This window comes from Furipterus horrens, unplaced genomic scaffold, assembly GCF_987537825.1.
Source record: "Furipterus horrens unplaced genomic scaffold, mFurHor1.1.pri manual_scaffold_8, whole genome shotgun sequence".
NCBI lineage: Eukaryota > Metazoa > Chordata > Mammalia > Chiroptera > Furipteridae > Furipterus > Furipterus horrens.
The window spans coordinates 10,940,268-10,965,835 of NW_028327178.1; the positions used below are offsets into that span (position 1 = coordinate 10,940,268).

At 42.9% G+C, this 25,568-nt stretch overlaps 1 protein-coding gene across 12 annotated transcripts in view; it reads right to left on the minus strand.

The window, feature by feature from the left end:
• NEDD4L (NEDD4 like E3 ubiquitin protein ligase) overlaps positions 1–25,568 on the minus strand; it is a 307,610-nt gene that overhangs the window by 20,533 nt on the left and 261,509 nt on the right. For 5 of the 12 annotated variants that reach the window (XM_090285449.1, XM_090285453.1, XM_090285452.1 and 2 more), the window contains 8 exons: positions 24,506–24,703; positions 18,604–18,681; positions 17,106–17,160; positions 16,959–17,012; positions 11,770–11,828; positions 4,800–4,865; positions 2,481–2,710; positions 862–983 (listed from right to left, as the gene is read on the minus strand). In XM_090285449.1, the coding sequence (XP_090141575.1) occupies positions 862–983; positions 2,481–2,710; positions 4,800–4,865; positions 11,770–11,828; positions 16,959–17,012; positions 17,106–17,160; positions 18,604–18,681; positions 24,506–24,703 (862 nt within the window). The remainder of the gene's footprint in view (positions 1–861; positions 984–2,480; positions 2,711–4,799; positions 4,866–11,769; positions 11,829–16,958; positions 17,013–17,105; positions 17,161–18,603; positions 18,682–24,505; positions 24,704–25,568) is intronic. The other 7 variants (XM_090285450.1, XM_090285451.1, XM_090285444.1 and 4 more) reach the window with 2 other exon arrangements.

Genomic DNA, 25,568 nt, shown 5'->3' on the forward strand with positions numbered 1-25,568 from the left:
TAAAAACAAATTGAAGGATGAAGCAGAGAGGGTACATCAGTTACTTATCGGACGAGCTGAGGCCCCACAGAGGCAGTCACTCTCTACAGTAACTGCAGTGTCAATCTCAGATCTTACTGTCGTCTATCCTCAGCCATTTCACCCTCAAATCATTCAAAAATATTTCTGAGTCTCCTTCCTCAGGGGTGATTTCTGAAGTGCTCCCTCAAGGGCAGTATTTTTGAAAGGACCAAATCCATGAGAAGTCCCTATTGTAAGTCTACAGATATAGCCAGGGAGGAATCTGATGGCTAACTTCCAGGGTACCCTGAAGTTCTTCCATGGCTCCAGTGCTCTACATAATAACGAGATTCATTTATGCCCTCTGGGTAGCGGTGATCCCGGGGTTAAGGTCAAAGCTGAGTTATAGCATTGCTTTGAAATTATTTACAGTCTCTTCACATTCAAATAAAAATAATCACTTGGAGACAAAAGAAACACTGGTAGGATATGGGATGAATCAGATCATTCTGATAAACTTTTCAATTAGCGTTTCCATCTGTCACTGAATCTAGCTTTTGCTAAAAAACAGTTATTCTTCAAAGCAGAAAATACACAATTACAGAATGTTCTGTGCTTCATACTCGTTTCTTTTGTAAGAAAATTTTAAACTGTGTTGACACAGTATTTTCAGTGCTCAAATTAAGGTGACAGCTGGGAAAAGCACCTCCATTGTGGGCAAAACATAACAATTCAATGAATTACAAAGGACCAGGGGCAGCTTTTGCTCAACATCTATGATGGGAAAGATAAGATACCTCATAAGGAACCACAGACAGCCCTGTCCTATTTTTATTACTTCAAAAATTTTAAATAACTTACCATCTAAAAGTTTCCCATGAAATACTGCCAGACCAGCAACTCTTCCAATAAAAGTGAAGTAGGACAAGTGGTCTTCATTACAGAGGCCTGAATTGGGATTGATCTGAAGTGTGTAGTTGTCCCTGGGGAAGAAAGAGAGGGAAAGCTCATGCATATTGTTAGAGAAGAAATGCAAGAATTTGCGTTTTCCTTTGCCACCTGTCATTAACTTTCATGGTACTACTGCTTTTCCACAAGACACTCTGGCCCTGATGGGGAAAGGTGTCAGCTAGAGAATGAGACTCAGCACTTAGTCTCTTTCTGTCACCAACAACGACCGAGGTCCTAGAGCTGGTGCATGTGCCCTTTGTCAGTTAAACCGTAAGAGAGTGTTGATATTTGGATATTTTTGATCTACAAAAATGTCAATTTCATAGGCTCCAGCCAAATACCGTGGGAAGATGTGAATAACCACATAGCAAAGGGAGTGGGATTGAATGGGCTGGCAATGACTATAGGTTCTCTGAGGAGGAGGCAGCTTCATTTCTGTGAGAGGCTTTGGGCTTGGAGATTAAGATTTTGCTCATGGGCCCAATGTTTGGTCTGACCACCAATCAGCCCTGAAAGGCCCCAAGGGCCCTGGTAGCAGCTGCCTTAACAATGCAAACCATAAAAATGTCTCCGTGTCCGACTTTGGTCTCAAAATCATGAGAATCGGTGGTTTTCCAGTTGGGCTCCATAGACAGATTCTTTCAGGGGACCTTTGGGAATGGAGGTGAGAGGTGAGGATCCTGCCCCCCTATGCTGCCTGCCTCTTTAATGGTTTTGATCAACTTTACATAGTGAGCTTTCTCCTGGGACACCAGCAAACAAGCGAGGCGGGTCTTGGCTGGAGCCACTGGGTAGGATCTGGGGCTGCCTTCCAACAGTGCTCCCAGGAGACTGGCCCCAGGTGGGAGATGTGGGAGAACCAAGCCCCCTGAGAGTGGAGGCTGCCTATCAGCAAAGTGAGCAACTATTCTACAAGGTGCTCGGGTCTCCACAGCCTGGAGCAGGGATGGCTGGCCTTGCAGGCAGCCTGTGCTGGATTCCCAAGAAAGCACCTGAATCTATCTTCATTGCCAGGCGTGGCAACGATGAGGTCCTAATGCCTGGAGGGAATCTGATTCTTCCCTGACAGGACCAGGGAGGGCATGGTCCTTTGGATCCTGAAAAATGCGTCCTCCTCAAAGTCACCATAATTTGCCTTAACCTAGAGTAACTCCAGAAACTACTTTTGTCCCCATGATGATGACTTTCTGAATTCTGACATTGAAGAATTCTCCTGAATTAACATAACATTACAAATGACAATTGCTTGTTGTTTCTTCCCCTAAGTACCTAGCACATTTTCAATTTCAATGACAAGAACCCAACAGATGAGAAAAAAAAATTATTTTTAGGTGTTCACAGCATACATTACTTCACCAGTTCCAGGCAGAACCTGTTCTAGACTCGTAAGGGGTGTGCGTGTTGGACTGAAATCAGCAGGGTTAATTCATTTCAAAAGAGTGAGCCGCTTATTCTGTCATTAAGTTGGCACTCTTCAGAATAAAGCCGTTTCTGCAGGGACCCATTCCGAATTTGCTCCACATACTTACGTGGCAGAGTACTCGAAGAGACCGTAGTAGGGGTTGAACATCTCTTTGGACAGCAGGAAAAACCATTCTCTGGCCACGCCCCCGTAGTCAAGGCCTTTCTCCGATTCAAATTCAATCCACAGCCTGGCTTTGAGGACATCTGGTCTTTTCACAGACATGATTCTCCGATAGGACTCCTCAAAAATGTTGTTTCTGTGTAGTTTCATTTCAAACCTGTTTGGAATATCAGCCTGCGTGAAAGGACAAAGAAAAGGAGCCCACGGTCACACAGTCGTAAACCTACACCTTACATCAAAGAACAGAAAGGATGGCGGTCTTCAAACAAACAAGCAGTGACCAATGGTCCCAGCCGAGCTTCCCTCCTTTGCGGGTTTTTCTGCACACACACAGAGAGGAACCCTGCTGAGCAGGACATGGCCGGGCTGTCCCCCTTTTATAGATAATCATGGGGCGCAACTGAAATATGGGCAACTCCATATACCGTTTCTGCTAAAGAAAGTGACTTGCGTCCAGGTTCTCAAAGCCCTCAACACTCCCCGCCTGGCCAGGACGGGTGCATTTTCAACTATAGAAGGGGCTCCAGCTGGTCCACATGGCCCATGATGCGTACAGGCTGGTTCTGTTGCCAAGGGGAGGGGCCCTGATTATCATGCCAAGTTGAGGGAAAGCACCCCAAAGGCCACAGGGACGAAGTATGAAAATAAAGAAGCACTTGACAAGCTGTAACTGCTCCCTGGAAAGAGGAGAGACAAGGCAGCCTTGCCACGATGATGGATTTGTGGAGTGAGTGGGTGAAAGTGCCGCACAGAGCGAAGTCCACAAAGTCGTCTCTTATTCCCGGGGGTGACGCGGGTGACTCAGGAAGATACTCTGTGGGGATTTTATGTGTTCCAATTTGAGTCATTTCAAGAGCAGTTATCCAAGAGCCCCGATGTGGGTGTTCCGAGGAGGGGCCGCCTCTCATGCACCTGGGTACTAGCAGCGCCCCATCCACAGCAGAGCCCAGGGAGTGAGGCCCCGACTGGGGTGCGGAGCAGGAGAGACAGCAGCGGAGCACAGCCAAACCGGGGAGATTGGAGTGGGGGGCCCTCCCCTCCCCCCATTGGGAAAACACCAAACAAAACACCCCCAAACCCAAAACAAACACTGAATGTGCAAACTGAGGAGAAAATTGGTAAAACCTATGTCAGAGACGTGAAATCACCGAGGAAAACAGAAAGTATAATGTTGTAAAATTTGGGGCGACGAGTCAGCAGAAAATATTGTAACTTTAAACACTGCCTATAAAAACGTTCCAGGGTTTCTCAGATTTGCAGAAATCTGAGAGAGTTTCCCAGTGAGAAATTGAATCTGAAAATTACACTTGGTCTTAATATGCCTAATATTATCATTCTGTAGTATAAATTATAGTTATAGCTATTATAATTAAAATTATTATAATTAATTATTATAATTAAAATTCGTCGTCGTCGGCAGCCGTCCGTCTCGAGAGACGATGGTGTAGCTTCTTAAGAGTCTATCTGCACCGCCGAGAATGGCTGTGCAGTCCAACTCGGGAGTGACACGGTATCTGTCTCCTCCCGTGTTGAATCGACATCTTGCGATGACGCTGGAGTGTCCTCTCCAGTCAAGCTGAAGCTACAGAGCCTGGGCAGGGTGATATGGAGGGTCTGCTGTTGCCCAAGCAGCAGACCCCCCCTCTCTTCGCAGCTGAAGGATCCAAGGGAAAGACGGAGTCAATACAGCTTGGCTTCAGGTGCGCCGCAGGAGTTGCCGGTGTTGACTACAACGTCAAACCGCCTTAGGGACTCCGGCTCCGGATTTTCTGTCGGGGTTTACTCCCTTAGCCTTTCCCCTGAAGAGGTATGCCGCAAGGCAGCGGAGGTTTTTTGGAGTCAGAGTTTTCCTTCTCTGTATAATTAAAATTATACTTCTGAATTTAAAGGGAAGGACTTGACCGCTTTTCTAACTAGGATGCAGGCTTCATTAGAGATAACACAAGCAATTGCATAAGCTTCTCAGAATTTTTTGACTAGGTCTCGAATTATTTTATTTCCCATAAAATAATTTCGGTCTTCTTATGTCTTACATAGGAAATTACCCATTCAGGTGACTTGATATGTAATACTAGTTAATCTTCACTTACCACTTCTGTTAAAAAGAAAAGTCACATTGAAGATCCAGGTGGATCAAAATGCAGTGAGAAAGGAAGGAAAGGGTTAGTATAAGTGGAAAAGAAACAAACGAATTGCTCTCATGGAAGTCACTTCAGTAACTTACAGAGGACTAAAGGAGCATTTTTGGAAGCATGTTACTCACAGGTTTCTTTAATTTCTTCCTAAAGTAGTCGTATTTCTGCTTAAATTCTCTGGAGTAAGGAACCGCCTAGAAGATAAATTTACAAATATAAATAATACGCTTACAATTTTACGCAAACTGAGGCACCATTTAAGAGAATTTCATGAATTATAAACCTTAAAATTCTTATACTCCACATTATATTGAAGTTTACATTTCTGCACAGCACATGGAAAAGTTCTAGAAATGATTAATGCAGATCAGCATTGAACAGGACTTTGACCCCTGAAAACACCTATATGGCTATTCAAGAAGTCATTTAGGGATAGGCTACATAAAATACACTTCCCAATACAACTTTTGTCTGAATATGAGTCAGGGCATAATCTTTTCTTTTTTTTTTTTTTTTTGCTGTCATTGAGATATGAGTTCTTAGCTATGATACTTAAAAAAAAACCCAAATTGACCCATACCGCCATGCTTTTAAAAACCTTTGGGAGGACATAGAATGAGCAGAAAGGCAACTGAACTGATGTTCTTATCAAGGACTATAAGATCAGGTAAGACAGTGCTTTGGAAAGGTCCCCCATCCAGAAGCCAGGTTTGCCCCTTACTATTTAACAAAGACTTGGGCCAGGATTTCTCTCAATCTTAATGCCTTGCCTTTGAAGCAGAGCAATGATACCACAAAGGTGGGTTCAGCAACTGAGTTAACCATCATGCATTCCTCAAAAGGTCTGGGGTCTCTTTAGGCAAAGTAGTAACATTTTAATGTAGTCATTTAAATAAACTTTACCTGCTGTGTTATAAAGTAGCATAAAATGGCCAGATCCCTGACTTCAGGCTACTGAAAAGGCATATATATATTTTATGAAACAGAAAGGACTGGCTTTTGCGTCTACATGGATGTAACTGTGGCAGTTACCCAGAATGACTCATTGCTTTTTGGCAAACAGTGTGCATTGGGCAAGAATAGTTCTGCTGATATCTTTTTGGGCTCAGTTAATAAAATATACGGATCCTCAGTAAAGTGTTTCCAGACTCCAGACCTCGTCCCTTCACCTTGCTTATTCCTGACCCGAAAGAGGAGAAATGAACATAAGCCTCCTTCCTTCCTTCACACTGTTTTTAAGACAGTCACACACACAGCTAAGCCAAAACAAAAACAACCACTCTTATAGCGAACAACGATCATGTCGGTGTTTCACTTTGTAATTCAAGAGCAATAAAGACATCATATTTCTATATCTTAGGACAGCTTATACTACTTAGGGTCTTCTCTTCGTTTTTAATCCACTCTTCATTCACTATTCCACTGAACTCTGGATTTGACCACATATATTTATTCTGGACAGGGTTTAGTCTGATGAAATCACGTATGAATTCATATTCTGGAAAAGGGAGAAATTGTGTCAGTATCTGGACAACCAGCAGTATAAGGAAAAGGATATACTGTTCTGACTTACGCCATTCATGGTATCACCATGTTTTTTGCTCTTCCAATACTATATTCCATAACAAACGAAGACTTTCTATCTAGTTTATTTGTTCACTCTTCGGTGGTTCATTTGCCAGTTCTTCAAACAGGTACTTCCTGAGCACCCACTCGGTGCCAGGTATTTTAGGTGCCAGGGAAGTCATGGTACATTAACCAAAGAGTTCTTTCCCTATTCTCTCCTGGAGCTTACAAGCCGTTGTGAGCAACAGGTAACGAGGAACAAAGGACTAAATAGTGGTAAATGTGGAAAAAGTGACAGAGCTCCTGGGAGGCTATTCTGTAGGAGCTGGTCAGGAAAGAGAAGGAAGGCACCTCTGAGAAAGGGGTGCCTGGGCAGAAACCAGTGACAGGAGGGGGCACGTGATGCTGGGGACCGTGAGTGCAAAGCCGTGAGAAGGCCACGTGTTTGATGTTCTTAGGTGTGAGAGAGGGAAATATACCTAAAAATATTTTATCTCCTTGCATTATGCCATGCCAGCTTTAGAAAGGCTGACTTCGGGAACAGACCCTCCTGCCAGCCAGCTCTGGGACAACCGAAGGATTTGACTAGATGAACTTGAAGGTACTTCCATTTCCAAAAATCTGATTCCCAGAAATTATCTTTGTAGTTTCCCCCTGAAAATGTTGAAAAAATGCTTAAACATTCATTATGGTGAAGTTCAACAGTCTTAAGTGAAAACTTTCCCATGGGACCCACTGCAAGCTGTTGCCCCCAGCCTGTGACATCCATTGCCTTGTCTAACTTATAAGGTGGAAGGTGTCAACCACATGTGGGTGGACATAGAACGCGGGGATATTCTGGCCTGTCCTCTTCCGTGGAAGGATGCATGAGTGTTGAAACATCATTATCGTTCTCCAGTGCTTATCCCTTCTCTCTAGAGGTAGTTCTTATAAAGGAATAAGAGTAGGATTTTATGTTCTCCTCCTGAAAAGAGTCCAAAAACGCAGCAGGACAAAGACGTCTGCAAGTGTGAGGTTGGGACAGAACTATGTGTGCCGCGTACTTCTGGTTTTGGCCAAATTATTTATTCTCTCTTGAAAATCTGGCATATTTTCTTCCACACAATTTACCTTGTAAAATAAGCCTAGTTAAAAAATTACATGTCTGTTGATTAAAGCTCTTTTGCTCTGCATTACATATGCTTTTTCTCTTGAGCCCAAAGGAAACCTGACGTATTATGCAAGATGGCTCGAAATGTTTTCACGTCATTACTGTCTAGCTGACACCGGAGCTCTCTGGAGAGAGGGGCTCCCATTTGGCGTCGGGACACTGGTGGGGTCACCAGCACACCTCAGGTGCTGGTCCCAGTTCTGACATTTGCTGGAACTTTTGGCAACAAAATTAGCTTTCCAATCTTCTGACAAATTGGGAACGATAACATCGTCCTTCCCTTCCAGAGAGGGTTGCTGAGAGCATCAAAGCAGCTGATTATCAAGTTCTTGGCAAAGTACAAAGTGTCACACAAGCATGATAGTACTCATAAGAGCAGCAAGCATGGGGAGCACTTTACAAAAGCTTTTAATGGTGACATTTGTTAAACAGACAGTATATCGACTTACGGTAACGCTGCGCTGGGCTGACACAGAAAGGGTCCCCTCTCCCCTAATAAATACTTTTAAAACTGGGGAAAAAGAGAAACTCTAGGTACCAGATAAGCAGAAAGACTCAACACAGAGAGATAAGTAGGCACTGGAGCTAGACGTAGGTGTCTGGGCTTGGGCTTCAGTCCTCACGTGGGGACACGGACTTGGCCGACAATCTGTGTGACCGAGGGAGCCGGAACCGAGTTCCCTGCTCAAAACTTACATCTGAAAAAGGGACAAGAAAACTCTACCCACTGGCCCAGGAAAGTTGCACGGAAGCTTACCTTCTGTCCAGGACCATAAATGGAAGAAAAAGGAAAAAGAAACAGACCTGTAATAAATTCATACTCCAAGGCTACACCAAAGTGGGTATGAAATCCATAATTATGCTCAGTGGGGGTGGGTGAACCCAAGCTACGTGGTTAATAGCAAATACAGATCAGAACTTATAAAAGCCCAATGTGAAACAAAATGAGGATGAGCACACACACAAATTATAAACTGAACTCGGCAATAAACTACAACCGAGGGGATTCTACAGACACAACAAGTGGAAATAGTTCATGTTCCTGGGACCAGAGATAATAATCTGAAAAAGGCTATAAAAGATGCTAGTTTAAGAATGATTTAAAAAAGCTGGAAGTAGAAATTAAAAAAAATAATAAAAGAACAGGACAGAAAAATAGTGAAAAAGACCAAGCAAATTAAAAAAGAGCAAAGAGAATTTGGAGCAATTAAACACAGTCACTGAAATAATAGACGAAATAAACCGACAAAGATAGGTCATATAAAAAGCTTAGGAAAAGATTCACAGAAAGAGCATGGCCCACGATATACAGCAACAAAAGAGACAGAAATATGGAAGCTAAGAGATAAGGAAGATAACTGTGAAAGCGAATCAATGACCCCACAGTCACTGTTATAGAGGTTTTGAAAGAATGAGAAAAAGATGCAACAGGTGAAGAAATAATTACTGACACTTTTTTACACTGGAGGAAAGACATGATCCCAATATTGAAGAATCACAGTGAGTCCAAAGGGGAATCAAGTTTTTAAAACCACACTTAGGATACAGTAAAATTGCAGAACATCAGAGACAGAGGAAAATTCAAAATCACCAGAGAAAAAAGAGGGTTACCCATTAAAAAAGATAATTAGATTGACAACCAACTTCTCATTATCAGTTAAGGAGACCAGAAGACATGAAAGAATGTCTCCAAAGCACTTAAGAAAAACAACTGTTAACCGAGAATTCTATAATGAGCTAAACTATCACTTCACAGAGAGGTCTAATAAGTCCTCTCAGACTCAGCAAGTTTACCCCTCAGGCTCCCCCTGAAATTGCTGCTGGGGCAGAGGTTCTCGGACTGGAGTGAGCATCAGAATCCCTGGGAGGGATCGTGACAAACACAGATGGCTGGGCCCCCTCCCCAAGTTGCTGCTTTTCAGTAGGTCTGCGATGGGGCCCCAAATCTGCATTTCTAACACGTTTCTGGATGATACTGATGCTCCTGATCTGTAGACCACACTTTGGGAACCATGAACTAGAGGTTATATGTCATTACAAACAAAACTTAACCAGAAAAAAATGTAAGGATCAGTGGTGGGCAAAGAAATCTGTTTACATTTAAGTAACATAGGTAAGCATTGACTGTTAAAAAAAAAGGATAAAATAATGATGATGATTTGGAAAGTTTAAAGACAAGGTAGTTTTAAAACTCTAGCGAATGATGGAAAACAGGAGTGGGAAGAATGGCACTAATGTTCCCTAAAGTACTACATTTTCCAGGAGGAGAGTAGAGAGTGATTAATTTTGACATTAAGTCAAGGATGCTGGTTAAAAATTTTAATGCAAACACTAAGAGACCAGAAATAGAAAATACAACTTCCAAGCAAGTATAAAAAATGAGAGAAAATAAAGAGTATTCTATCAATCTAAGGGAAGGCAAGAACACAACACAGCAAGAGACAGAAAAGGGTATCCTAGGCAAATACTCAGGAAAATGAATGTAATGCTTGATGGAGCCAGTCACCCCAGGGGTCTGACATAGCTGTCTTGGTGAGCTAAAACAGCCAGGAAAGACGCAGAAATGGAAATGGGTAATTTGAACACCACAGGCTTGATCTAATGGTACACATATAAAGAACACTTCTATACCCAAGAAAGACAGAATACACATTCTTTTCAAACACAAAAGAACGTTTACAAAAAATGGGCAAGCCACCAAAGAAGTTTCAAATATCTGATAATCAATATTCCACATTCAATACTCTGACCACAATGCAATAAAATTAGAAATCGGTATGAAACAGACAGGCAAAAATTCTCCCATAGTCTTAGAAGCTTAAAAGCACCTTCTAAATAACTTATAAACCAAGGAGAAAAATCACATGGAAATTACCAAATATTTGGAACTGAATGACAACAAAGACCAGATGTCTACACTAAGCCGATAATTACCTAAACACACATACTCTTACTGAAAGAAATAACAGTAATAATAATAAAAGAGTAAACCAAGCTCTTTAAGAAAACAAAGAAACAGAGAACTCTCTTGGGGGCAAATCTACCTGGATTTATGATGCTAAACAATTTGCAATAGTAATAAGATTATGTGCTTGAGTGAATGTAGATGATCAATACACCATAAAAGAGATTCAAAAAAGGCCGAGAAATATGTTAAAAGTATTCTGCCAGTTGAAAACAGGATTGTTTCTCGAATTTACCTGTTTTTCATGATGGAGAAGAGAACATGTGATTCTAGCAACTGATTGTGATTGTGAATTAAAAAAAAAAAAAAAAAAAAAAAAAAGCCATGGCAGGATGGCAGGTGTTTATAAAGCTACACAGAGAAAAAGTAGTGGACTGTTTTAACCCAGTATTACTGGGCACTCTGTAAACTGCACCCATGCAGTTGAACAAATCAGAAACAGACCCAACGGATAACTAAAGGGATGTCAGGTATCAAGGTATATCTGCATTATAAATTTCCAAATGGACTTACCTTTGTAATTCAAACCACAATTTGAATGGAGTCAGATTAAAGCCATGAAATTAATACTTTAAATACACCCTTTGGCCTCTTAGCTCAGCACTCAATACAATACGTTTAACTTTCTTGTGCTCCTCCCGTTTTTAAAAGAATCCCAAATTTGTAATCATTTGTGGCCCCGGCACCCTTGCTGTAATTCCAAGTCACCTCCTTGCGCTGTTACGAACCCTGACAGGAGGCACTGCCTGCCGAGGAGTCCGGCCCCATTCTACAGGACACCCTAGGCAAAGAGGACCTGGGTACCAAGTGTGCCTTATTGTGAATGACCCCGGTTCCCACTCTTCCTTACGAACAGTGTGCGGCGGCATTTTAAGCAGGCAGCACCATACCTAACGCACACACGAGGGGCTATGGGAAAGTGTGCCAGCGGAGACAGGGGTTCTTATCTGCCAGCTCCAGAGGTTAGCGACAACCTCACCCAAACTTTTACAGATTTTCAGCGCTGGAAGAGATTCAGAATACAGCTTAAACGTGTTAGTATGCGTTAACTGCCGGTGGCCTAAAGAAATGACAAGATTCTGCAAAAACAGGGCTGGCTTTGCCTCATATAAAAATGAAGAGAGGACAAATTGATTGTTACACTTAGAAGCCACCCTTTTAGAATGGAGAAAAGAAAATGTTTAGTTTCGCTACCGTTATCACACCATTTTCTCTTCCTTCATAATGAAAGCCACACGAAAAGGCAAATGCACCCAAACCTCGCCCAGAAGTACCTCCCCCGGAAATTCCCGTAAGGAGGAGATGGGAGTAATGTTAGACTACTCGGTGACACTGAGGCGCACAGTCATATACAAGAAATGTACATGTGGATGCAACCAGAATATGACATTGAAACCCAGAACCTGAGGATACTGACCGGGCCAGTAATAGCTGGGTTCTGCAGTCTTGGGTCTTCCCACTGAGTTATTTTGCTATCTGAAAATTAATATTAAAAAGAAAATGAGCATATTAGTTCAAATCTATTTTATGTGAAAAATGTTTTAGAAATAATTATTTCTGGGTTTCCCAAAGCTGTCTCATCCCCCCTTGAGAAGAACTTAGTATTTCAGGGTTAGAAGAGAGCAAGGCTCTCTGCAGCAAACCTCCTACACGCTGTTTAGTTAGAAACACTCCATCAAAAATGCACAACTCCAGTAAAACCATCTAGTGACACTGCTTTTGGCAAGCAATCTGCTGACATTTCAATTATAAACCCCTGTTCTTTCAAGGATTTATAACTTGATCTTGATTTCCATTTAACTGAAAAAAAAAAAAAAAAAGAAAAAAGAAAAAGGCACAAAAAGTCTTAGCCCCCCAGAAGTTAACAAACACCCATGAGTTTTTCTCATTTCAAATACTTTGGTCTGTGCTTGTGATCTTGAAAAACTGCTTTCAGTTAAGAAGCCTATACTGAACAAATGAATAATATATGACATGTGTCACTTGTACGCACACAACAATCAAAGCAGCTGATAAGTAAGGCAGTCCAAAAAACAGGAATTAGGTACTGCGGGGGAGGAGTCCGGAGCGAGGCTTCCCTTTTGGCCAAGTGCGTGAGAAGTGTGGCTCAGTGGACTGAGTGTCGGCCTGCGAGCCAAGTGTCGCTGGTTCGATTCCCAGTCAGGGCACATGACTAGGTTGCATGTCAGGTCCCCAGTTGGGGGCATAAGTGAGAGGCAACCACACAGTGATGTTTGTCTCCCTCTCTTTCTCCTTTCCTCTCTCTCTAAAAATAAAATAAACAAACAAATAAATAATTTAAAAAATTAAAAAATAAAAATAAAAAATTGGAAATTTGAGGAAAATATCGATGCTAATTATTTCCTGTAAATTCTGTTCGTGAACTGATAAGAAAAACTAATGAACTTGGTTTCAATGACCATACCAGGAATTTTTCAGTCTGGATTACAATTATTTTAATAAAAGCAGAGGGTAAAGTTTTAAAATAAAGTTACCAAAGCACATGATGATTCTAGATTCATGACTGCTGGGAGGAAATTTATATGAAGCGTTTCAACCTTTCTAGAGAACCTCAATGGGAGCAAAAGGCATTTTTGTGTCCCTTCCCTTGAAAACAGAAGACTTTGCAAAGTAAAAGTTGCTACTGTGATGGAGAACAACAGAAAAGAAGATGAAGTAATGGAGGCAATAGAGCTGAGGAATGACTGCCTTGGACCGTAACTGTAAGGACTGGGCACTGTCATCAAAGTGGAAAATAAATGAATGACTACAATATGACAACTCCCAAATCTTCAGTCCAGACCTGACCTTCAAGCTCCACCCTTGACATCTGTACATGGATTTCCCCTAGGAAATCCAACTCTACCAAAATTGAACCCGTAATCTTCCAACACCCAAACCGTTCATGTAATCCTGTATTCCTGATGAACAGTTCACGGTCCATTCACTGCTCAAATCCAGATTCTGGACAAGTCCTTTTTTCCTCCCCCGCCATTTACCTCTGGGGGTCACCAGCCTGTCCCTACCTCACTCTGATAAGCTTCTTTCTGAGTGCTCATCTTTTCCCTGGGCCATCCTCTAGGTTTCCCTGGTCTGTCTTACCCCTGTTCACAACTCCCATTACAGCTCTTCCAAAAGCACGTTATCACTTCCTCTGGAAAATCCCTCAGGAGCTCTCTCCTGCCTGCAGGAGGGCCTGAGTTCCCACACCTGGCAGACCTCCCTTTGACTTGACCTATGTGCCATGCCTGCCTTGTCTGCGCCGTGGCCCTGGGCAACCTTGCCGCGTGGGTACCATCTGTACCTGCATGCGTCTTCTCCCTGCGGGGAGAACTCTCCACTGGGTGCGCCTGGCTGGTCTTACTCATTCTTTGGGATCCTTCTGAAAAGTAACCTGTTCAATGCGTAAGGTTCTCCTGCAGCACCCCCACTGCTGGCGCCCAGCCACGTCACAAGCAGGTACACTCTGCCTCTTCCACTTCTACATTAACAAGGGGTTGTGTGCTCTAATACAGCACTGACAATACTCCCTGGTGTCCCCTGCTAGCAGGCAAAGTCCCCAAGGACAGGGGCTGTGTGATATCCCTCCCTGCAGCTGCGCCTCGACCATGTAACACATTTCCTAGCATGCAACAGGAGCCTACTGTGTTATTTTTTAAATGACCAAATGAAGCTGATGGTGAAAACTAAGTTCCTTTAAATTGTCTGAGCTTCCAGAACTATACAAGTTTCTGCGAGGTAACCATAAAGATTAAGTTTGCAGCTAAGTACTGTCAATATATGAACGCACGGTGGCCAGTAATTCATTTTTTCCCCTAGAATTTCTGAATCACAATTTGCTTCATGTCTTTGAGGCATTTCTCAAATAAAGGGACAACAATGAAATAAAAGAATGAGAAAATCAGTCAATTTAGCGACTATTAAGTGGTTTGGTAACGCTGTGGGCAGAACAGACTATAACAGGATTTACAGCATCCGTGGAATTGAATGTTCTCTCCGAGCTTTGTGTGGAAATACCTGTGGCTAATGGCTCAGCTACTGGGCATATCTGGTCTTTAAGAAGAACGACACAATGCCTAAGAGGAGAAAGTCAGTTCAAGATCTTCCCTTAACCTTTTGCACCAGGCTTGAGACATACAAGCTATTTGATAAATGTCAACCAAATCAATCAAGGCATCTAAAGAGATTAGTACTGAGTATTACCTTTTCTGAAATTAAACTTTAAGGTGGTGGAAATGATTAATCTTAAAAATGTCTAACTTCTTCAGAAATTACAAAGCAGAAAATAACCTAATTATTTCAAAGATAAGTGCATTGCTGTCTTTGTCATTCACAGGGCCGTCACTTGTCCCAGAGACGTTGGCAGACAGGGTGACTCTGAATAACTCACAAGATGATTGCTTTTGCAGTAAAACGGCATAGGAAGGATGACCTGGTTTCTGTTCTGTGACAGCAAAATGAGACGCTGAATCTTGCTAGAAATTAGATGTGGGAACACTGTTTGGAAAGGGAGGTTCGTTTGTAAGGTAGAGAAATTCCTAAATGTCACCACCAGGTAATTCAACCCATTTTGGAGTGTCCCTATCAGCCTCTTAAAAAGATAGGGATTCTGTACTTTTCATAAACTGGATTTTGGGGAAAAGGCATAGTAACTGAACTGTTTCACTGATAGGTATCCTTTCATCGCCTTCCACGGAGTAAACCTTGACAAATCTGGAAAAATGGCAGAAATGTTATATTAACAGCTACTGAGGTTCTCATAACCAGATCTTTTGCTTACATCGTTTCTGGTCCAATTTACACTATGTCTGGTTAAGAGAAGCTTTCAGTATGGTTAACCAAAGGCAAATTTTAATCTCTGGCAAGAGGAGTTTCCGTGTGCTCTCTGTTCTATCAAGAGAAATGAGGAATGCTGTGCTTGGAGGGTCTGGTGGACCGATTGGGATTAAGGAGCTGCCCGGGCACCTAGTGAGTTAACTGCTCTCCTGTTCCCCAGCACATAGCAGCGAGGCAAGCCTGAAGCTGCAGGTACTGTTGCTTCTCAGGGTCAATCTTTTCCCCTTTCTGGCCAAGGGCATCAACTTCCTAACAACATCACCACGAACCTTCCATGAACTCACTTCAAGCCACCATTTCCAAAATGTCTACTACATATTAATCAGTTCTAGACACGCCACTAGAAAAATAGTCTATGATTTCACTATTTCTAATATATACTAGGATGGCTATTTGCAATAGTGTTTCTTTTGTCTTTGGGTCCTCGTAACACACTAGGAACATTTATAAAGTTTTTTACAGGTTGACTTGAAGATCATCAACCAGGACACGGCCACAGCATTGTGTGAAATACTCTGTGAGTAGCAGGTCAAGGTTGCATTGCTGGATAAGACCTTCTTTTAATAAAATATTATTCTTTATACCTATCTTGGAAATCCAAAATTGTAAGGTATAAGAACAAGGAAAAAAAAGTTTTTCATTTTTAATTGGAAAAAGGGATATGAACCCCCTATTCTTTTAGCAAATTATGCTAAGAAAATGATAAGTAGTCTATTAAGAAAAACACAGTTACTTTAAAGCATTTGTGGTGGCAATTTTATGCTTCCTGTAAAATTCCGGAAAGTAGGTAAACAGAATTTGTATCAGTCAAAGACAGAACTAGGCCTTTGTACTTTGACATAATCTAATTTAAACCAAAGCATAGCCCATACCCCTAAATACACTGAGGACTTCTACTTTTGGTTTAATTCTGAATTGTTGGGCTTCTTGCTTAATTCAATTTATAATAACCCCTCAATTCCCCTGTGCCAGAAAGCCAAGGTCTGCAATGCACTTGATGGCTTAGTAACACCTGGAAGAGGCACTAAGCCTGGGACAGTGACAAGCCCCACCTTCCGGGCCAGATTTCCTAAGCCTCCGGCTCATCAATGTGCTTAACTAAGCGACCTGATGAGCTAAGACAATAGGAGGCTGGGGAAGCCCAGTGCAGACTTATTGTTTATGAACCCAATGACAACAAAGAGCAAAAGACCACCCACCCGCACGCAGGATTTGAACTTTACATCTATTTAAAGACTTCTTTTTAATACACATATTCAAAAGTTGTAAGGTATATACACATACAGAGAATGTGTCACGTCAAGGAAAAAAAAAAAAAAACTGGCTAAAAGCAAACCTTTATTAGTTTAACTTTTAGTTGAAATGAGAAACCACACAATCTTTCAGAGGTGCTGGAGCAAATGTCTGCAGCAAATATACTCCGATTTCGAGAAAAGAACCGCATATGTATTAGTGGCTGGGTGCAAGGGAACATGCTATGAATAGAAAATAAGTCAGAGTGGGCTCCTTGCCCTGACCCCCGCGAAGGCAGTGTTGAAAACACGCATGTGCTGAGCCAAGCCTTGGGCACACACAGGCTTTGGCCTCAGTCGTCACTTCTAATCTTATTTTCTATTACCAGAGTGTATTTATTAAAAGCGCAAAAGTCAAGGGGGTCATCAACCAAAAAAAGAGTTCTTAAATTAAAAAAAAAAAGTTAATGGGTCACAAGATCAAATTGGGTAAAAGCTTGACGGGCCACTGTACAGCAAACTCGGGGATGCGCAGTACCGTGCCAGGGCACTGATTCTCTGGTATCATTCTCTCCACATAACACCTGGCTGCCTAGACAGAGAGTAAATGACAAGGCTTTCACTCTCGTGTTTGAAATGCCCTCCCCCTCCCTTTACCTGTGCGTCCGCACCAGCGCCTACTTACTGTGATCAATATAGAATGTTCGGCCGTCCACGTGAATTCTTTCTTCCCAACCCGGCTGGTGTCAGGGGAAAAGAGAGAGAATACAAAAATGAGCGAGTCCTGCCAAAAACAAAGGCAAAACTATGACACCCTAGGACATTTCCTTCCTCTTTCCCACTCGGGTACATTTTGATATTAGGGATAAACTACAAGCATTTCAAGTTAACCCTTGACACACCTAGGAACACCCTTCAATCACATGTTCCACAATCTCGGATGCATTCGCTGCATGAATAGGAAACAGCTATTCCAAAAGCTTCAAAGGGAAACGTCAGCATGCCATGGACCAGCTGAGTTGGGGGTTGAATATCTCATTCAATTAGATATTTACTGAGTACTAAAGGGAGGAGGAAGGTTAACACGAAAATGTTAGACAGCTGCTTTAGTCACGTCATCACTGGTTGAAAAATCTAATACACGCACATGTCTCTGTTCTGAACTTTCACTGTTCAAACTCGGAAACCAAACAAGACTTGGGACTTTTTTTTTTTTTTTCATGAGAGGGCTGGTATATGCTCTCATTATCTGAAGTGCACCTATTTACTATTTGAAACTCAGCAACCTAACAGGTCCAGACCACATGCAATCATTCCCTTTCAAAACCCACTCTCCAGACCCATTCTGGGCTCTTTTTGTCTAAACCCAGGAACCAGCAGATTGGGAGAGTGTGGATGTTTGTATAACCTAATGAATAAAAGATGGAACCCCCACCCTCCTAGCCTCAAATTTTGCTGTAATACACCACACACCAGGCGACAGAAAAGGATCTTATGCTTGGGAAAAAATCAACCAAAAAATTTCCAGGGCCTGTCTATTTAAAAATAGTCTTACCACCCTCCCCTCCCCCACTGCCTGATAAGGCTTTTAAAAAAATGGGGGTGGGTCAAGGAGGAGGCATGTGAAAGTTTCATTCAAAATCCAATTTGAGATAAGTAGCTCAATCCCACCCAGGCTCCCAAAGAGAACACATTGATTAAAAAAAAAAAAAAAAAAAAGATTTATAAGGTGTCAGCTAAGGGGAGCAAACTTAAACTATCCCAGGCTAAATGACTTACAAAAAACTTCTGTGGCTACCTATGCCTTTTTCTCCCGCCGTTTTAAATAATTTTTGTTGCTGTTGACTAAATCAGCTTTATGGGTGGAACTTCCGGCTGCTGCCTTACAAAAGAGCGTGTCTGCTTAAAATGTCACCTGTAAGGAGTGCCTCTTGTATCCTAGTCACACGGTCTACCTTCTACTAGCAGCTAGCAGTTCAGAAACCTCTTTCACAAGCACTGGCTGTTTGATCGATTGTGTGTACTATGAGAATTCAGCCATGCACCCAACTCTATAAAGAAATTAAGAGACCAGTGGGACCCCAAAGGTCTGCGGAAAGAGATCCCAGGGCCTCTCCATCAACCCTGGGCAGGTGAATGAGTAAACATTTTCAGACTTGTCCAGATGTCTGCAGTGTACTCACAGGAAGAGGGCCAAGGTCATTGGGGTTTAAAGGTGCCTTTGACCGCATATGCACCGGAAATTTCAGGCGTGGATCTTCCTGCAAGAAAAACGTAAAAGGCAGAAGGTGTTAAGAGTGACTGACTGTGTGCCATCATTGGCTCCTCCCCTTTGGGAGCTGCGTGTTCCCAGGCAACCAGGATGCACGTGAGTGGAGCCACACTTCTGCCTGCATGGGGGACCAGAGAGTCCCATCTCTGAACACGAAGCCTGGCTTGACCATCTCTCAAAAAAAAGGCTCCGCTCTTCTTCCTTGTCCTTGGTGAAAGAAGGAGAGTAAGACTATTTAAATAAAAGGTTAACTGTTTTCTCAAGATGGAGAAGGTGAAGAAGAAGAGGGTTCCAGCAGTAATGTTACTATGGAAACCAGAAAAAAGGGTGCCAGCAAAGAGGAGGCCCTACTCCACGGAAGATGGAGGGAAGCCCTAGTGTATAAACCTGCCCATGGATCCGGAGCTCCAGCAAAGGGTTGCTGGCCTGTCAGGAATAGCCTCTCCATCAGCTCTGGAGTTTCCTGCTGCTCCCTCCCACTCCTTCCTGAACAAAAGCAGAGAATCTGAATCTGGTCTGAATATCAATTCATGTGCTATCCCAGACAGAGTTCGCTGCTTCATACAGTCTCATCCCTATTATACAGCGTTACTGAGATTCTCAAGTTCTACAGATTAGATTTTCACACAAGTCTTAATACTTGAAACTTGGCCAAAGATTTTTCTTAAGGGATATGCTTCTAAAGATACCAGAGAACCAAGAAAAGAGAAATACGTGGTCTGACATATCCGCTCACTCTTTCTAATCGATAGAGTACATTTAGATGTATGTTCTTGCCACCATGCTGTTTGGAGGTTGGGCACATGATCTCTAAATGGAATTTCAGAAAGAATGAGAACTTGCCCACAGGTTCTGACCCAGAGTCTTGGAGCTGCCTCTCACTTAGACAGACCCAATTAAAATACAAGGTTAACTAAGAAAACTCATATTTTAAACTCAAAAGATTAGAAAACAAATTATAAAACTCAGAATAAAATGTAAATCAAATAAGCTTAAAATTTTTTAAAAAATCCTTAAAAAATAACTTTATTTCAGTTAAAACCTTTATTACTATCAAACTAGTAAAAGATATTTCTGCCTCAGCATTTTCCTAAGTCAACCAGAAAATGAAAAAATTGGTATAGACCTTGGAAAATAATAGTAGTACTTCGTGACTACTAGTGGGTATGGGGCTTCCTTTAGGGGTAATGAACATGTTCGAAAATTGATTGTGGTGATGGCTGCTCATCTTTGTTCAATGTTTGTCCAAAACTAATTCAACTGTATATTTTAAATGGGTGAATTGTTTGGTATGTGAATCATATTTCAATAAAGCCGTTACAAGTTTTTTTCCAAGTCAACAGTTTAAGCCATTAGTATTATTGGATTATACCAAAGTGATAGATTTTTGAAATTGGCAAAAAAAAAAAAAATCACAAAATATAAAATTAACCTTTGCTGTCTGTTAGCTATAGCAAACTTTCATTTGACAAAATGAACCACGTTAGTGGTTTTTCTGATGGATGCTGACCCTGAACCTCGCTAATATGCTTTTCAAAAGGATAAGTAAGTGCAAAAGTAGGTCCCATATTCTGTAGTATATTGGCGCACATACTACAGGATTCAGAAAGTTCAGACAGCTGATATTCTGGGAAACATTTGTGGTGGGTTAATGGTGGCAGAGGAAAACTTACAAGCGTGGAACTCCACGAAAGCTACCCACTCACAACTGACTCTGAGTTGGGCCAGCTAATCTCACAACGACAGAAGACCTTGGGGAACATAGCCCCCGACACTGCAGGTGTGGAGAGGGCCTTAGACCGCTATGACATGCAAGAACATGGGCTTCCGGGTGTGACGTGCAAGGCCAGCCATGCCTTGGAATCGCACATATAAGTTACTATGAAAGACAACCAGCCCTTTCGGTTAAATGCTGGTGATTTAAAGGGGGTGGGGGGGCTGAAATTAAAGTACTAGTGAGTAGAGGCTGGGGGCGGGGGAGCATAAAGTATAAAATAAATTCAATTACACAGGTCTGCTATAACGGCCTTGCATGAAAACTAGAATTTATAGAATGTGAGGGCTACAGGGCCTTAGGAGTCACATTATGTTATTATACCAACAAAAAATAAAATAATGGCAGCAGATGCAACCTCTCAATCTCTGAAGCCTACGTCTAGGGGCACACTGAACTCCCCTTTCCCACTGAATCCCTTGAACAACCAACAAGGCAGCACCCCCAAGCTGATGGCGCAGGTGGAGGGCAGCCAGGGCCCCATATGAGTGATGACAACTTTAGGGACACCGACAGCTGGAACACTAATGAGCTCTCAAATGATATGACTATGAATGAACAAAATATGAAGAAGCACATTTGACTTGTTTGCTCCTTTCTTCAGCACAGCAAGGACACACTATCTTACCATTATTTCAGTATTTCCCAAGTGCTTCCCTCAATACAGTTGAAAGGGGTTTTCAACAGAATGCAGAGGACAACATCCTTTTTAAAGACCAAAAAAGGTTTCCTAGCAGAATCATTCACACACACACACACACACCTATAACAAAGAAATGCTCACTGGTTCAGCAAAACAGCTCTTTCTCCCTCCATCCTGGAAGAGATCAACAGCCATGTCTAGGCAACCATGAATTTTATTAGTTTGGATCAGGTAGAAAACAAACCTGAACCTTCATTAAGGTATATTCTTCCTTGCTGCGAAACAAGCCAATGCTTTGTCCTGTAGAAGACATAAACATACTCTTACATACATGCTTAGCAGAAGGAATGGACAAACTTAAGGCCTGCCATCTCTCCTCAGTCACCTGGTGGCCTCTAGCAGGTATCCATGGCCTGCCCCAGGTGGGGACACGTGAACCAATGGCTGGAATCCTGGCCACAAGGAATCCTCACATGGAGAGGGCCTGTCAGTACCTCACAGGCATAGTGCCTCTCCTTGGGGGTCCTAAGGGGCTGAGCACAGTGCAGACCCCTGCTGTCAGACCCGGGGTCTCCAGTGTTATTCCAGATGGACCACAGGCACACTGCTTTCATATAAGGCTGTACTTTAGAAGCAGACGATAGAGGGGTGAAACAGGGGAACTCCTGGCCTGAATCTTTCATGCTCTGGTTTAGGGCAGGAGTCAAGGGCATGCAGGCTGATGGGGACAGGGGTACTGTCATCATTACTCTCCACCTGTGTTACAGCCTTTCCTCTGTCACTCTGAGGCTCAAATCTAAGAAGAGCTATGCTGGCCTCTCATTTGTCCTCTCTTTTTAAAAAAAGAAGCAAAGTCCACACCAGCTCAAAATAGGTTTTAAGCTGAAAATTGTCTCTACAGCTCCCTCAATCGCCCCCCCCCCCAACTTTTTCCTTAATCAACAGGCACAGGGTCTGCCTTTGACAGTGAGACCTCTCTGTACAGGCCTTTGTTTAGAAGGAGAGGCAGCAGCTGGGCCAGCCCCTAGGGGTCTGAGGAAGAAGGGGAGTAATGGGGGGAATGTCCAGTTGTTACCTTAAGGGTTTTCAGCAAGGGCAGCAGCAACACACTGTTGTTCTAACAAATTAAAATTTTAAATCAGTAAATCAGTCAATAACAAGCATCTGGGTAGAAAGGGACAACTGGAAATGCAACCCCGGCTTCATTCAGCAAGGAGGCAGGCAATAAATAATACCGGTGCTGTTTACCATAAAATCGGCCCAGCTGCAGCTAGCCGGCCGTGGTGGCGTGGAAGGCTGCGAACAGGTTAGGGGAGTCTGATTACTGAGCTAGTTCAAATTACTAAAATCGTAGCTTATGTTGGCAAGCCACAGTGGCTCCGTGCGCTAATCCGTCTCCTTTTATACTATTTACCCCCTCTCTCTGGAGCTCCCATTTCTGGCTGAGGATTTGCAGAAATGGGCACTCTAGCAGGACAGCCACAGGTTCTATGTCAACAAGGGGGGAAAAAAAAAGACTTAAAAATCAGTCTTGCCCTGGCTGGGTGGCTCAGTTGGTTGGAGCATCATCCCATACACAAACAGGTTGCAGGTTTGATTCCCAGTCAGGGCACATGCCTGGGTTGCAGGTTCGATTCCTGATTGGGACGCATATGAGAAGCAACCAATTGATGTTTCTCTCTCACACCAATGTTTGTGTCTCTCCTTCTCTCCCTTCCTCTCTCTCTAAAATCAATAAAAACAACAACAAAAGAGTATATTCTTGGGTGAGGATTTAAAAAACACAACAGCCCACCAATCTCCATGAGGATATTTCCCCCAAAGCTGCCTATCTCTCACTCTCATCTTGGTCACAAACCTGTAACATGATATTCAGACTCCAAGGTGAGTCAAACAAAGCTACATGTTATTATATGCCTTAGAGGTAGTTATGAGTTTAATGAATGTCACCAGGATCTAAATAATAAATTCTCTTGGCAGGCTATTACTTTACTTTAAAAATAAGAAGAACTTTTAGATTGGGACTCACTAAGGGATGAGGACATCTTTGGTTATCACTTTCGTGGGGGAGGGAGAGAAATGGTGGTTATTCAGCGCTAGGAGCCAAGGATGTTAAGTGTCCTTCAATTAGGCCCAGTCACAGTCCTGCCCCAAATGCCAAGAATGTCCTCATGGAGACATGCTGTATCATGATCCGTCCATAGGGTTTGAGAGAGAGAGGCGTCTAGGCCAACCAGCCCAATTCTCAAGGGACCGATTACATCACACCATGGGCCAATATATGTGACGTCTAGGTCATTTTGCTCCAGGCCTCTTCGTTAACACATTACTGCTGTTCTAGCAACTGGACACACTCAGTGTCTCCACTGGGAGAAGGAATTCAAAGCATGTGTTCACAACTGATCTGAGACCAAAAAGCGAGGGCCAATGACAATCCAGAGACTCAGCCAGCTCTCACATCACATCGGTTCTGAGCAAGCAGCGCAGGTGCGCGAAGGACTGAGTTAAACTCTGTACCCAGACCATTAGTTGGGGACATAAGGGATAGGAAGAACAACAAACCTCCTCCAATATCAGAAATAGTAGGAACCAAGAGAACCAATTTCAGTTCAATCATAGGTCTGTGGATTATATAGTAGAAAAAAATCACCAATGCTTAAAAAAACGATGTGCTACATTAAATAAGCCACCACTGATTCAGCTAAAAAATATGTCCATTCACTTTTAATCAATCCCATCTTGTCTGAGTTAAGACAACACAGAGCTTCTTACTCATGTATGACTGAGGGGCATGTGGAAGGGCAGCACGAGGAGAAAAGTCAAGTTTGACAAAATGTTCACAAAAAAGAGCCATCAAATGTGCAACCAAAGGTCTTTGGTCCCCCTCCCCCTCCCCAATTAAAGGTGTGAAATGCAGCAGACAAGTGTTAAGTACTAATCTGAGGTGGACAGTACAAACTAAAGGGACAAATCAAATGAAAATGGAGCACAGTAATAAAAATGCAAAAAGAAACTGACAAAGAAAAATTATTTTAAAAAAGATTAGAACTCCTCCCACACCAGCATGAGACGTGAAACAATAACATCAACATCGGAGCAATATGGAGGACGGCTGCCCCCTCCTCCCCCCTGCCCCAAATACGATAAACTGTCAGAACGATAGCTTTCCAGGAGCGCTATGGAGAAAAGCAGGCCCCTGCCCTGCACCTGCAGGTCACCGGCTCCCAGCAGCCCATACGTGCAGAATCCTGCAGCGGGCTGAGCAAACCCTCTGGAGACGAGCTTCGGTGTCAGTGATGTTTCCCTACGAGAGCCGTGAATGCGGAGCAAGGAAATGAAGGACTCCATGCCAGACCTCACGATGAAAATGGAGCTGAACAAAAGCAGCGACCTTACCCATGTCGTAGTCTTTGTGTTATGGTCAATGAAGAAGGGCCGGCCGTTTGGCGCGATCCTCATTTCCCAGCCGGGTGGCAGGAAGCTCTGTGTGCCTTTGTGTTGTGGTTTGGGGGAGTTGTAAGGAGATGGCTGTGGGGACTGTGGATTGGAAAGGGTATCTTTCACAGCCCGGCGTATGGGAGAATCCTTGGCACCCTAAGGAATAATAACGAGCATTAGAACTCTTAGCATGGTGCTGTGGCAGGTTTGTCCAATGTACCTGGGCATCGTGAACACTCCTCTTTGGAGAGGGACGGGGGGAAGCTGCTAAAAAACCCATTTCTGTCATTTACTTACTTTTAGATCACTCTGACTTTAAGTTTTTCTGTTGGTTAACACACAACATTAATTACTTTAAACCACCATCCTTTGATAGCGCCTGGACATATAACAAAAATATTGTTCTCTACTGGAAATTATGGATGGAGATTTTACAGGGGGTGGAGAAAGATGGGCCCCTGCTTTCAATGAGCTCACCCTCCAATAAACAATAAACTGGTAATTTGCAGAGCACAAAAAGAAGCCCCTGTATCGTCAAAGACAACCACCTAGACTTGTATAGTTACCCATGACATTTCTACCACAGTTTGGAGAGAGCTACCATCCATTTCATTTATCAGCATCTTAAGCCCAGGGCAGAGAGCCTCACTGCTATCTCTAGGACTCAGTCAAGTTCAGCACTTGCTCTGGCTTCTCTAAGTCTCTGACACAGTGATGTTACAGGATGGCACTAAAGCCACACAGACAGGAGAGCACACGCAGATGCCCAGCAATGACTTAGAGATGCAGATATGCATCAGAACACGTGGATCCACACAATGACAGAAATGACAGACCCTCCAGTCGAAAGGAAAAGAAATGATCGAAGCCATAGCTATGGTTTAAACCTCAATATAAGCGCTGGTACTTGGAAGAGTTACTATGGACGTCTAATGAGGTCACAGGCAAGAAGGAGTGAAACACACCAAGAATGGAGCAAGTTCTGAAAAGAGGGGCCCACACGTCCCGCACGAGCCGCCAC